This window comes from Centroberyx gerrardi, chromosome 11, assembly GCF_048128805.1.
Source record: "Centroberyx gerrardi isolate f3 chromosome 11, fCenGer3.hap1.cur.20231027, whole genome shotgun sequence".
NCBI classification, from domain to species: domain Eukaryota; kingdom Metazoa; phylum Chordata; class Actinopteri; order Beryciformes; family Berycidae; genus Centroberyx; species Centroberyx gerrardi.
Genome location: NC_136007.1, coordinates 4,826,165 through 4,838,048, shown reverse-complemented (window position 1 = coordinate 4,838,048; position 11,884 = coordinate 4,826,165). Strand labels below are relative to the sequence as shown.

The 11,884-nt window shown below is 44.3% G+C and overlaps 1 protein-coding gene across 1 annotated transcript in view; it reads right to left on the bottom strand.

Annotated features, from left to right (window-relative positions):
- Positions 1–1,242: 1,242 nt before the first annotated feature.
- Positions 1,243–11,884, bottom strand: part of nsd1b (nuclear receptor binding SET domain protein 1b) — a 30,925-nt gene continuing 20,283 nt past the window's right edge. The window contains exons 16-26 of the mRNA XM_078286693.1: positions 10,122–10,301; positions 9,726–9,882; positions 8,448–8,653; positions 6,631–6,743; positions 5,240–5,386; positions 4,978–5,100; positions 4,315–4,431; positions 3,828–3,969; positions 3,089–3,195; positions 2,503–2,704; positions 1,243–1,961 (exon numbers count right to left, since the gene is read on the bottom strand). Of these exons, the coding sequence (XP_078142819.1) occupies positions 1,243–1,961; positions 2,503–2,704; positions 3,089–3,195; positions 3,828–3,969; positions 4,315–4,431; positions 4,978–5,100; positions 5,240–5,386; positions 6,631–6,743; positions 8,448–8,653; positions 9,726–9,882; positions 10,122–10,301 (2,213 nt within the window). The remainder of the gene's footprint in view (positions 1,962–2,502; positions 2,705–3,088; positions 3,196–3,827; positions 3,970–4,314; positions 4,432–4,977; positions 5,101–5,239; positions 5,387–6,630; positions 6,744–8,447; positions 8,654–9,725; positions 9,883–10,121; positions 10,302–11,884) is intronic.

Here is an 11,884-nt window from a genome sequence, read left to right as displayed (position 1 = left end):
GAAGCCCTTTTGATTTCACTAGCAATTCATCTGTGTCCATTAAAATTTGAATTACACACCAGTGAATGGATCTTCAAAATGGTAACCCAGGTCCATCGACACGGATGGAACATTTCAACCCAGTTGAGGCTGGTTGGGTTCCTCTGGTCCAACTGAGGTGTTTATATGAGGTTGTTTGATTTGGACTGGAGTTCAGTCAGTCCTACGAATGGATTACCAGACTGAGTGTAAACGTCGTCACTATCGAGGGGAACTAATTCCACTACAAATTAAATGATAGGTATTGTTTCTGGTACTTTTGTTGCCATGGCCTCCCTCAGAAAGTGCAGCAATGTAAACATGGGAACATTAGATTCTAATGTTATGGATTAGAAGTCATTGGCTGGGGCCAGTTCTTCAGCTAGGCTTGTTGCTGTGACAGGTGAAGTGAGTTTAGGAGGGTTGAGTGCGGACATGTTACCTTTTGACCTAATTCAAGAGCGCACTTCTCAAGCGGCTCGCTCGGTGGTGAAGCCTCTCCTCGTACCGTCAGGCACAGGACACGTGGGTTCGAGACTGGAGACGGAGGCTGCAGGAACACCTACGCAGCGGGTCTACAACGCAGTAGATAACTGGATTGAACTACATTGAGCTTTAGCAGGCCATCTTGCTGGCACAAATGACATCTGGAATACTATAAAACAAAAACATACCAAAACAAACCAGCAGCTAGGTGAAATTGATCCAAAAAAAAGTACAATGGAGTGAATATGACTACAATTCCCATTCATCACAATCCCAAGTTTTACATAGCAGTTCCAGATAATCTCGTTTGTCAGGTCTCCCGTATCAAGGTGCAGTCAGCGTCAGTGTGTGCAAAGTCACTGTGTGCAAAGTCACTGTGTTATAAACCCAGTTTATGGAGCCAGTTTGCACCAAGGTCCATGAATAGATCTATATTTACAATGACAACATGATCTGTGTTTGAGTACACAGATCAGGCAGCAAGGAAGGCCAACCAATCGCTAGCGAGCCTTTCTCCCGCCGCAGTGACAAGGTTTAGACCCCAAACTCCTGCTCATTAGATGTAATAAATGATGACCTGGATCTTGTGTCAGGTGATTCTCCGTTTCCTTTCCCACTGTAGGCTCCAAACACTCATTGGCCGACAGCAGGGACAGACAAGCTGCTTTTGTATTGCAATTGGTTGGCCTCCATATCCTGTGCCACTGTAATAACTGTATAATGATAATCCACTGTGCGTCACTCCTCTTCCTCCTCCTCCTCTTCCTCCTCCTCTTCGTCCTCCTCATCCTCCTCTTTTATCTCAAGGTATTCCAGCCCCCCTTCCTCCAGCTCTCCCTCTCCATCCTCCTCATGCGCATCTGATTTCTCCTCCTCACCCTCCTCCTCCTCCTCTACGTCCTCTTCTTCCTCTTCAGCCAACACCTCTTCCTCCTCCTCCTCCTCCTCCTCCTCTTCCGCGACGTCCCTCTCGTCCTCGTACGAAGAGATGGGCGAGTACTGGGGAAGGTCGAACGCTCGCGGGCTGGCGGGAGCGTCGGAGGCGGGAGGAGGCGTGGCGGACGCGGCGGCGGCGGACGCGGCCACAGGGACGGTGACGGGTACCGGGACGGAGAAGGGGGGGAAGGACTCGGAGGCGGCGGTCCTGACCTCTCTGGCCCTCCTGGTGGTCGGGCCCGGTCCCGCGGTGGCGTTAGAGGCGGCGGGGGGAATGACGGCCATGCCCAGGCCCGAGGTCAGGGGTGCGGGTTCGGGCGCGTACTCCCGGATCTCGCCCGGCTCCAGCGGCTCGGGCCCGCAGGGGTCGTGCTCGCTGCAGGACAGCTTGCCGTCCAGCTTGGAGATGAAGAGCAGGCCGTCGCGGTGCTGGCAGCAGTACGAGCTGGGGCACATCTCGCAGAAGGACGCCGCATCCTTGCCGCATATGTCGCATTGGTGCCACGGGCATTCCCAGCGACCTGAGACACACACACACACATAAGAACATCAAGGAAAGTACAAAGGCAGGCGGTTCAACCAAGAAGGTTTGTCTTGATGTTTTGGATTTGATTGGATTAAAGTGAACTTGAATATTTTGGAAAAAAGTTAATTGACTTCTGCACAGTTTGGGCTTCTTCTAAGATACAGGAGGACCATAGTTCATAGGAGATTAGGTTTGCCACACACAAAAAAACTAATAGACCCATTTGTCTTAGCTCATTTATTATATACTTATTTCAGAAAGTGTCTGGGAGCTCTTTCCTGGGAAAAATCCTGGTGGCTATCCAGTGATAGCCACCATGGCTGAACCGACAAAGAAAAGAGCGCCACCTACAGAAACTCAAACTGCATCAGCAGATCCAAGCTCCGCCCACACTGTTTGACTGACAGGTGATCTCTGGGAAGTACGGTGCAGAAACACCACAGCAGTGAGCGCTGAGCAACAAAGATGTCACCAAAATTAACAAAAAAACCCCCAGATAATTTCACATATCACCATGTTAAGGCGGAGCCACTGACCTGCGGGCCTCTTGGTGAGGTTGAGGCAGTCGGCGTGGTAAACTTTGGGACAGCCGGGTCTCTTACAGGAAACCATCTGTCCTCCGTCTCCGCAGCTGAAACACTCGTCCTCCCTCTCCTTGGTCACCACCACCTTGCTCTTCCTCTTGGCCTGGCCCTTCTTCTTCAGCTTGCGACCTTTGTCCTCAGATGGAGGGTTGTTCTGGTCGGCAGAGAAGAAGAGTTTTATTCCATTTGATCTTTATTTAAATGAGTACACTGACTTTTGGGCAGATAAGCTCTTTGATCAATTCACCACTGTGCAACAAGAGGACTGGTGGCAGTTTCACCGTGCTTTTGAGATTACGGAAGACTAGCTTATACCATCCACTGACCTTACACAGAGTGCTAATACTACTAATATTAGCATGCACCATTCAGAACTGCACGCAAGAGATGAAACTGTTACGAATTTTCTCCATTCATGGAAAGTTGACTTTTTGATATGAGCTTTCACCCCGGAACTTGACACTATACGAAATCAATTCCACTTCAAACGTTGTACTTTATATCAAGCCAAACAGTATTTATTTGTCCTTCCTCTCACCTTTGGCCTGACTCCGAGGAAGCCACTGCAGTTTGGCGCTCCACACTTACAGACCGTCTTCCCGTTACCCAAACACTCCAGGTTGTAGTTGAAGGTGAGTTCTGTGCCTGGGCAGACACACACACACAAACAGTGGGTTGTGCCATTGTGTATAAAGTGAATGATTCCCATCAGGGACACAAAATGGGACGCATATAACAGATGTTGCAATGAATTGAGGTTGTGGTTGTCAAACATTTTCATGTCACAGACTCCCAAAAAGACAAATATTTTGGCCACGGACGCCTGTTTTATAAGATTTTGCCTGAAGGACCCATGGGAGGAGAATTGTTGTTGATTTATTATTGAACTGTAGAACTGTCTACACTCTACATGGGGATATAATAGGGTGAGAGTGAAACCTAGGATTACAGTACTCATTCTTATTCTCCAAATGGGGATAATTCTTATTGAATTAAATTATTATGAAATTAAACTATTCCTCATGAGAACCACTGGCTTAAGGTGTCCAATATATTTGGACTGCCTTCCTGACCTGTTTTTGCTCAATGCAAGTCTCAGCTGCACATTCCTTAAGAATCTGTCACTTAACCATCTCTAGCAATACTTGGATTCACATGATCAGTCTATTTCATGGAAAGACTGATTCCACAAGCCGTTATGGACAGTTGATGATAAAAAAAAACCCATCTTCTTTATCATTTTTATCTTTAATTTGAGCTCTAAGCGGAGAGTTTACCTGCGGTGACGTCAACGAGAGCGAACAGCCCCACCCGGGTGTCTCCGCTCACCGTCCACTTTTGGGTCTCACAGTTCGGCTGGCAGCAGTGATTCATGAAGCGAGCCTCGTTCCCCTTCGGCCCGGCATCAATGATCCGGTCCTGAAACACACACACACACACACACACACACACACACACACACACAGAGGGTTGGAAGTTCATATCTGTCAAGCACCAAATGGCGTTAAAATTTGTCTTTGGCGGATACTGGCCGGTAACTGTTTGAGACAAAAACTTTTTAATGCCTCAGTTATATACAGTGTTTAGTCTTTGCCTCTTCTCAAACTTTGTCCCTGCTGGCCACCATACACTCTCTCTGACCATGAGCCAATCAAATCAAAGCAAAACAATGGCTTCGTATCAAACTGGCTCCTTATTGGCTGAATTGGTCAGTGATCCACACTGCTACTCTTGAAATCTTAAACACACGGCTCTGAGCTTTACCTTGTCCAGAGTGAGCATGTAGAAGTTGCAGATGTCGTTTTCCTGGGCGTGTCTGATCCTCGACCTGCACTCCTCCTCGTCGATCACCTCCCCCACGTACTCGCTCACAAACTCACCCTGACAGAAAACACATGGGAAAACACAAAGGCATGACAAACACAACACATCTCCTTGTACACAGGATGGATCGATTAAAACAGCGTGTTACATTTTAAGAAAAGTGTCTTGTTTGTTGAGGTTTTTTTTTTTTTTTACATTTTTATTGGCACAGTGGAGAGAGACAGGAAAGTGCAGATGTCACAGTTACATGGTGCGCGCCTTAGACCACCAGGACGCACAAGTGTCTTTGTTTTTTAAAGAAAAGTTATACAAAGTCAATATTGATTACTATTATTACTATTATGATTAGTAGTAGTAGTAGATTAGTAGTAATAGTAGTAGTAGCTGTAGCAGTAATAGTGGTATTAGTGATAGTACCAGTAACTGTAGCAGTAGTAGCAGTAGTTTTAGTAGCAGTAGTAGAAGCAGTAGCAGTATAGTAGTAGTAGTAGTAGTAGCAGTAGCAGTATAGTAGTAGTAGTAGTAGTAGCAGTAGTAGTAGTAGCAGTAGTAGTAGTAGTAGTAGTAGTAGTAATAGTAACTGTTAGCAGTAACTGTTGTTACCTTCTTGATGTCATGGACGCAGCGGAGCCCCCAGCCTCTCGACAGCGTCCTGAAGATCTCCACCTGGCTGTACTGACGCTTGGTGAACGCCTGGTTGAGGCAGCGCTCACCTGCCGGGCAAACCTGCGGGGTCAGAGGGTCACAGAGTGAATCCTCTACCAGAGACACATGGATGATTCAGGTGTCCATGTTCTCATCACTTCACAGGCAAGTTGACCAATGGGATTCAACAAATCTCCCAAAAACGCGGTGTACTGCCTACCTGCGGGTGGCACTCGTACAGCAGCATGCGGTTGATACACTCTGAGTCCATACCACACGGGCTCTCGTCTGTCGCCTTACAGTTACAGCGCGGGATCTCTGACAGGTCGGCCGTAATGATCTGCACCTTCCCTATTGGTCGGTTCACCTGAATGAGTTGGAAAGGTCAAAATGACATCAGCATGAAGCGGTACACATTTCTGAACACATTTTGACACATATGTTACTTCCATCTGTAAAACCAATAATGTGAACAGCTGATGATGCGCAGCTGCATCTGCTCTGTGAATCTGACATTTACACACCTTGCATATATGTGAGATATCACACACCAATGCTCCAATTTTGACAAACCTTGGAGGGATGGTGCAGTTTGGTACCATAGTCTGCCGTTTAAAAGATTACACTGATTGGCCTGATGGAGATGCTACAATTAAAGGTTAAAATTTCAAACTCTGAAAGGCCCTAACTGCCACACCACTGGTCCAATTTTGATGAAACATGGACGGATGATGCACCTTGTTACCGACTGGCCCAAGGGCGACATCAAAGATGCTCTATACACACAAGATGACGCATTACAAGCTGCGCCAATGGTATGAAATGGTATACACTTCCTGTCTCCTAAGTGGGCGTGGTCACCTCTCCCCCCCATCCCCCCACCTCGTTTGGAAGTGTTGTGAACGTCGTGTGGATGGATGAAAGCAGATTGGGTTGCGCGTCCATAATTATTTTAACTTTTAATTCATGGTTTCACATATAAGTCCCTTTAAGTTTCTGTTTATCCAGTTGGAAAGCGACGTCGGCAGCGCTGCAGTGAAACCAGACCGACGGGATTATGATGATATTGCCAGATCTCGCGAGAGTGTGTTGCTGAGACAGAGACAGGTCTCGAACAAAGTTAATTTTCTCCTGATTTGTCTGTCTGAAAAATGCCATTTTAGTGTCCGAATGTTCGGAAGATATGTGGCTTGTGAAAAATGGGTCCAATATGTACTTCGGTGACTATGGGGCGAAAGAATCGGTCATAATCTGTGCTCACGTTCACTTCTCCCATTGGAGTGAATAGACTCAGGACCTGCCGCTAGTCTCCTAAAAGGGGCGGGGCAGTGGCGAAACCCACGTGACACAGATACAGGAAATGACTCGCAGTTGCGCCGTCTCGTTTCTAAACCGTCTCTGGCGACATCAATTGACCCATCATTCGTGGGGAACAATTTGTTTTACTTGTTTTGAAAGTGATGTCTGAGAAACCTGCAGAACTAACGAAGGAACAGAAAGCCCCCTCGCCTCCAAACACTGAGCAGGCAACAGATCGCCCTAACGCTCCCAGCGTCAGTGCTAAACTTTCCCCAAATGAGCTTTACAAGAGCACCAGTCCACCAGGCTGACCTTAATGTGTCTGTACGGAGGAGGCTTCCTGTCGTTCTTCCTGTCCTCTTGAAGCTGCCTCAGCTCCTTCTCCGCCTGCAGCTCACGAAATCGCACTGCCGCTTCCTCCAACGCTGAGGAGGGAGATGAACGCTCAGTTAGAAAAAAAAACACTCAACAAAATCAACCGTCAAAGCAGGAACGAGCTTGAGACACAGTAAACAGCATAACAAAACACTAGATTAAAAGCTAAGAAAAATAAAATACTAGGATCAGCGTCTCTGCCGGTGAAATGATCTTTGGCGGATGAAATAAATAAGGCTCACCCACCACACGGCGGTAACTTTTTGAGATGAGATGAAATGCTTCAAAATGCTCTATTGTCATTTGAATTCTGCTGGACTTTATGAGTTATAAACATGATCCACTGTATCAGAGGAAGCAAGTTAACAAAGTATCTGATTCCATATGCATAATAGCATTGAAAACAGACATATTTCTATGTAAATCTTATTATTTTGGCCAGTAGAAATTATTGTTGGCATGTCCTTTTTTTTTTAATTTACCAGCCCTTGGTAGGTGAGACAAATTTCTGACAATGGTTGGGAGAAGGTTTAAAAGAAAAATGTTCACCTTGTAATTTTTTTTTAATTGCATTGTTTCCTTGAATAAAAACCCCAAACAAACCAAAAAAAAAAAATACTATATTTGCTCGCCTGACACATCAAGACAATAATCACAATAAACTCTGCTGACTCCCCAGTGCAAATAAACAACAGAAATCCTATCCCCTCTGCCCTTACTCACAGGTAAAGATGGAAAAATAAAAACGAAAGATTCTGTTACGAATAATTTAACAAGCTACAAAAATCTGATTCGTTTTAGTAGGTTTTTGCCTTGTCTTGCTGGGCTGCAGTTCTGTACTAGAGTGTTAATGCATGTTTGTTTCCCTCTACACTGTAGTAAATAACTGAATCAGAGTGGATAAGACCCCCTATGTGCCACTGCTGGCTTAGGATGAAATGTCTCACTAAAGAAAAAAATAAATACTGTCACAATATTGCCAGTGACGTTGTGGGGGTGGAGATGGACTCTCTGGAGGCAGTGTCAGAGAGGAGGATGCTGTCTAAGTTACGTGTCATCTTGGACAATGTCTCCCACCCACTCCGTGACGTGCCGGTCAAGCACAGGAGTACACTCAGACTGGCTCATGGACTTATTTCACCCCCGTCAGCAGCTTAATAACCCCATAATTTATAACTTATATTTTAAACTGTGCAATACTGATTCCGGTAATAATTTTGTGCAATAATTCAAAAACAAAGGGGAAGGAAAAAAGCAGGAGTGAAAGGCCCAGGTCAGGGATTTCCTCCTACTCCTCCTCCCTCACACCCACCCTCAAATTTCTTATTTTTCTTATTTCTATATTATTGTTGTTATATATTGCAGTATAATGCACATATTTTTATAATGCACATACGGTACTTTACATATTTTTATTTTATTGTAGTATAATGCACATATTCTGCATATTTTTATATTTATTTCTTATTTCTATTTTTCTTATAATTTATATAAGATATATATATATATTTCTGTGAGCAACTGCAACGAAACCCAATTTCCCCTCGGGGATCAATAAAGTATTTCTGATTCTGATTCTGATAATATTTTTAAAAAGAAAAGACTCAGAGATGAGATGAACAGTCAGGTAAAAGCTTTCAACTAAAACTCTGTCTAAATGCTGCCAGAACTCTCCTGTGTCTCCTCTCAGTTTTCCTACTATTTCAATGAAGAAAAATAAAACTTAAAAAAAAAAAAAAGCACACACTGGATACCTTTCTTATAGACGGCATCGACGCCCTTCCCCATCTTCTCTTTGCTGTTGGCGTCCACGTCCATGTAAGGGAAGACCCGGGCCTGGTAGGTCCACAGGTAGTCGTTGGAGCCGAAGAAGTGAACGGGGAACTCGCCCACATCGTGCCTCATCCGCTGGATGTTCTCTGGGATCGTTTTAGGGTGGCTGACCTCCGCTGGCCACCACCTGGGGGCCGGGGCAGGAGAGGAAGAAAACGATAAGACAGCGGTCTAAGGCTGCGCCGATTGGCCCGTTTCTGGCGAGTCCCTGTATGACTTTGAGTTGTGGTGTGTTATATTGAGCCTGGACCCCAGGGAGAACACGTATTTCTGATTTGGAATCCATCTTGAAAAAATATAAGAACCTCTTGTTTAAGGAATGATGAAGGGAGAACAAAGACCACGTTCACCAATATGTCTGAACATGTAATTCATTAAGAAATAAAAACAAGCTGTGACCAGAATATCTGCATCTGGTTGTCATTTTCTCTAAAAACCAGCCTTGGACCCATCAGTGTGACAGAAACAAGAAGCGAGAGACTTTCTTCAACTGTAGTTATTTGGTAACACTTTACAATAAGGGTACATTAATTAAGGGTTAGTTAATGCTTAATAAGCATTAACTAACCCTTAATTAACAGTTAACTAATGTGTCTGGTAATCATTTACTAATGGTGTTCATGTTAACTAAGGTATTAATTTATACATTATTTAATAGTTTATAAAGATGACTATTAAATAATGTATAAATTAATACCTTAGTTAACATGAACACCATTAGTAAATGATTACCAGACACATTAGTTAACTGTTAATTAAGGGTTAGTTAATGCTTATTAAGCATTAACTAACCCTTAATTAATGTACCCTTATTGTAAAGTGTTACCAGTTATTTATATTGATAAAAAGCAAATAATTAAAATCTCTCACACAATGCAATCTGAAACTGAGTTTTTTAAATATTTTATATTAGTTCAATTTGATCAACATCAACTTGATCATTTAACAGAATTTTGCATGTTAGTTGATATCGTTATATATCGATATTGAAAACTCATGTTACCACCTAAATGTATTCTAACTCTCTGCTCTTACTTCTTTTCCTTGCAGAATTATATCTAATTCTACTGTTGCACTGTTCACTGTAAATCGTTCTGGACGAGAGCGTCAGCTAAATGCCAAAAAAAAAAAAAGGTTTTCTATGTTTTTTCCCTACTTTCTGGCCTGATGTTCTACAGTTTCTACAGCTAGCCACTGACCTGTACCGCCCCACTTTCACCCAGAGGATGTCCTTGTAGTGGGGTTTCTTCCCAGCCTTGCAGTCGTTGCAGTACCAGCTGCCCTTGGGCATGTCGATGTTCAGACACTCCCGGTGGAACGCAGCGGGACAGGACTCGCAGCACAGCAGGCTGCCCCCTGGAGCACAGGAGGAGGAACGGCAGTGATGATGAATTTATAAATTATATTTCATTTGGAAACAGTATTATTCCCTACGCAAGTGATGCAATATCCATTATTGGTGCTACATCATGGAAATTGGCACTACCGAGTTCTGCAAAAATATAGGTAGAACATGACATTCAGCCCTGGAAAAAACAAGCCAGCACTGCGAAGACAGAATCCTGGTGGACATGTAACCTAACCCTAACCCTAACCTTCAGTGCAGACGAAGCACCAGCTGACGTTGACGTGTTCGTGGTTCTTGACGCCGCGGCGGGGGGCGAAGTGGTTGGGACAGATGATGCTGTTGTTGGACAAGACCACGCTGCCTGCTGCCATGCACAGGTCTGTAGCGTGGTAGGCTACAGGGCAGCGAACACACCGCACCAGACGACCTGCAGACACACACACACAACACAGGAGAACAGGTAGAGATCAGTAAGTGTGGTAGGCCGCAGGGCAGCGAACACACCGCACCAGACGACCTGCAGACACACACACACAACACAGGAGAACAGGTAGAGATCAGTAAGTGTGGTAGGCCGCAGGGCAGCGAACACACCGCACCAGACGACCTGCAGACACACACACACAACACAGGAGAACAGGTAGAGATCAGTAAGTGTGGTAGGCTACAGGGCAGCGAACACACCGCACCAGACTACACAGACAACAGACAGATGGACAGCAGAAAATACAATGGAAAAGGAAGGTGACATGGTGACATGACGCACTGTGGCGGCCATAGTGGAGGTCCACAGCTCTTCAGCAGCAATAGCTGTGACAGCTGATTGCATTTTACAGTTTTTCACAATTGTTTCCACACTAAAACTGGAACTTGGGACACAATCACTAAAACCTGAAACTCATGTATCAAATCCCTAAACCAATTCTGCAAACCTGCAAGCACATTTTCTGCTTTTCACTCAGTTTGCAATTCTCAGTCACACTTTTTGCAAAACACTACACACAATAATGTGTAGTTTTCTCTCATTCTCTACATTAGACACAACATTCAAAAACTAAAATCACATGTGTTCATTTGGAAGCACTGCCATCCCAAATGCTAAACTTCATTTACCAATTGGCCACATCCACTCATCACACATATAAACACTAATATCTGAATTGTTCACTCAGAAATCAGAGCTTTAGCTCTATAAAAAAAGGCCACAGGTGAGCTCTCTTGTTTTTGAGAACAATGTTGCAGTGAGAGCTAGAGGAAGAGGAGTGACAGTAAGAGGAGGAAGAGGAGGATAGGGACAAAGAAGAGCAAGGAGAACAGTTATCTCAGATGAGATCCGGGTCACTTTGGTTCACCATGTGGTCCACATGGGTTGAGCCTGAGGGAGGCTGGGCAGAGAGTCCCGACCAACCTGAGCTTCACTGCTGCTTCCATCATCCAGACATTCAGAAATGAGAACTGGCAAGTAGCCTAATCTCTACACCAAGCTACTGTTCGGTATACTGTAGTAGTAGTAGTAGTAGTAGTAGTAGTATTAGTAGTAGTCCTACACATCAGTAGGCCTGTGCTACTCAGTGATGGTTGGCCAATGTTACAGTAATGTGTCATTTCATATTGAAAAATAGAAATATTCTTGTCATGTTTTTTGATCTTCTGCAAAACTGAGAGACGACAAGTCTTGGCTTGTGATGTAGATGAGGTGCTGTCCGACCCAAACAGGACGCAGGATGCAGCCTCATTTTTTTTCCTATCCTTTTTCAATTTTTATTTATTTATTTTTTACAGAAAAGCCTTTTTTCTGTTTTTATCCTACTGCATTGTGTTTTGTATGTAGAACACTTCACATATCCAACACATTCAAGTGTTGACATATAGTATTTGTGATTGAAATAAAGTATTTGTGTGTTACTGTATACTGTAACAGTCGTTTACAACAGGCTACTGTGCATAAGTCTAACTCTGAAAATGCAAAAGGCATAAGCCTACTGATGAAATATTCATAATAGTGTTTTC